This window comes from Puntigrus tetrazona, chromosome 12 (genome assembly GCF_018831695.1).
Source record: "Puntigrus tetrazona isolate hp1 chromosome 12, ASM1883169v1, whole genome shotgun sequence".
NCBI lineage: Eukaryota > Metazoa > Chordata > Actinopteri > Cypriniformes > Cyprinidae > Puntigrus > Puntigrus tetrazona.
Genome location: NC_056710.1, coordinates 4,411,304 through 4,413,599, shown reverse-complemented (window position 1 = coordinate 4,413,599; position 2,296 = coordinate 4,411,304). Strand labels below are relative to the sequence as shown.

General features: G+C 35.9%; 1 protein-coding gene across 1 annotated transcript in view; it reads left to right on the top strand.

Annotated features, from left to right (window-relative positions):
• The window catches only part of LOC122355055 (protein ecdysoneless homolog), a 4,325-nt gene extending 3,298 nt beyond the window's left edge, over window positions 1-1,027 (top strand). The window contains 3 exon segments of the mRNA XM_043253007.1: window positions 1-33; window positions 226-419; window positions 506-1,027. The exon segment at window positions 1-33 is cut by the window's left edge and continues 150 nt beyond it. Coding sequence (XP_043108942.1) covers window positions 1-33; window positions 226-419; window positions 506-715 — 437 coding nt within the window. The 3' untranslated portion in view covers window positions 716-1,027.
• Window positions 1,028-2,296: the final 1,269 nt, after the last annotated feature.

Below are 2,296 nucleotides of genomic sequence, written 5' to 3'. Positions count from 1 at the left end.
ATGCAGTAACCAGCGCACTTGATAGACTGCTGGGTGAGTGTGATTTTCAGAGAAAGACATGATCAATCCCACTTTTTGGGGAGGGAAAATAAATAAACAGAAAAATAACATTATGGTATTAATAGTGTAATGATAGAATTAACTAGCAAATGCAAAATACATTGGTTAACTGCTAATGTGCACTACTCAAAAAACACTAATAATCTGCATTTATCTCTTTAACAGGAAGTAAGGATGATGAGTTAGACTCTGATGATTTTGAGGATGATGATGATGATGATGATGATGAAGTGCAGAACGTCGAGTCTCAGGAGCAGGCAGGTGCCGAGGCGCTGGACAATCTGAGGAAATACATGGATGAAATGGACCAGGAACTGCAAAGCACAAATATTGGCAAAAGCTTTACACAGAACAACAGAGTGAGTCAGCCAAAGATGTTGTTTATCCTGTGCACGTAACCTTTTGGACACTTTTATTGATTTATTTATTTTTACATTTCCTCTAGGCCAGTAATCAAGCAGCTGCATCTAAAAGCTCATCAGCCGCCTCAATGTCAGATCTTGTTGAGGAAGAAATCCAGCCGCTTGATGTGGACCTCAACCTGGTTTCAAATTTACTGGAGTCTCTCTCTTCTCAGGCTGGCCTTGCTGGGCCTGCTTCTAACCTACTGCAGAGTCTGGGCATCCACATCCCACCTGACACAGATCAGTCCTGATAAGTCAAAGTAAGGTTGAAAAACCAACTCGCAGAGACTTATCACGCACTTATCGCTCACTCAGTGTTCCTTCACCTAGTACACATCAGCTGTTCCTCTATCAGGTGGCTATATTTATGGTCTTCTGCCCCACACCCATTACTGAACTGTGAATTATTACATCCTAACGTTGGCATTTCCTTCAACAGAGCACTTCCCTTAAAAAAAAAACAACTTAGAGAGAATGTATCCTCTTAGATGTTGCTCTCCTTTAAATGTTACAGTACTATATCTTTTTGAATAAAGATAATATTTTCTGAGATGTTCCATTAATCCCGACTACATAATTTGAGATTCGTCAAACCAATAAGTATGCACTACAACAGAAAATATTCACAGCTGTCTATCATAGAAAAGGAATGGCGATATTTCGCTGTGCTTATCTGCGCTGACATTGCTGATAAACTAAACAAATTGCATGCTCGTGTAACATTAACCAAGTCTTTACAGATAAATCAATCATGCCTGATTAGAAGCAAAGCCTCAGTGCTCTGATGCTGAACCTTTTTAACCTCATGATTCTCGCTTGGGCAGACTTTGGCCTGTGCTGGCAACAATACAGATGGGTAGTAGATGTGATGAAAAGGCGCTGGAAATGTGATAATTCTATTTATACCAAAATATGACAAGAAAAACAGCAACACTGGTTTAGGTAGGAGAAAACCTCATCAATAAGTTTTATTTCCTCTAAACATTAACAATAATACTGTTTGTACTGTGTATTAGGAGTTAAATAAATACATGAGTCACAGGTTTTCTATTTAAATAATGTATTACGACTATTAATAGTCTCAAGCCAATGCTTTGCAGTTTATGTATATCTTTATAGCTTATAGTTTATATTTGAAGAAACTATGCGGTGAACGGCTCCTCTGGTTCGAGGTTATTGTAAGAGGTATGCAAATGGTATACTTGGGTGAATCTCACCAAGCTTGAAAAGAACATGCTTAGATCATATTTCACACTCAAAATATAAAAAACATATTTCAAATTAAAAATTAAGGTATTGTACACTCTTTAAGGTGTACTTTTTACTTTTGCAATTTGTAGTTATGACAATTAAGCACATTGTTAAGCGCATTCTTAATACTGAAATGCATCTGGAAGTTTGTCATTTTCATGACTTTTTAATAATAAAAAGATAAAATGAAGGCATAAGCTAAACTTAGTACAACCAATGGGCTACAACTATAACTTCATTTTTGCATTGCAGTAATTAGAATGAGGAGTTTGCGCTATTTATGAAGCTCATCATCATGAAAATCACAAAAACCCTAAAGGTCTTTAAAAAAAGAATAATTTTCTTTTTACTATTTTTTTTTTCTTCCTTAAAACATCCAGCTAAAACAAAAAAGAAAATAATAATATATAGTTTATACAAAAAAAACTGTACCATAATAATTTAATTCCAGAACTTAAGTATCAGCTCCTTCATGCAAAACACCCGATTTGTAGGATGTGTCATAGTTGTGCCATAGTTTCAGTGCAAGTGAAGAAAGGAGTTGCACGTCAGTGCTTACTGGTAGCATTACCATATTAATT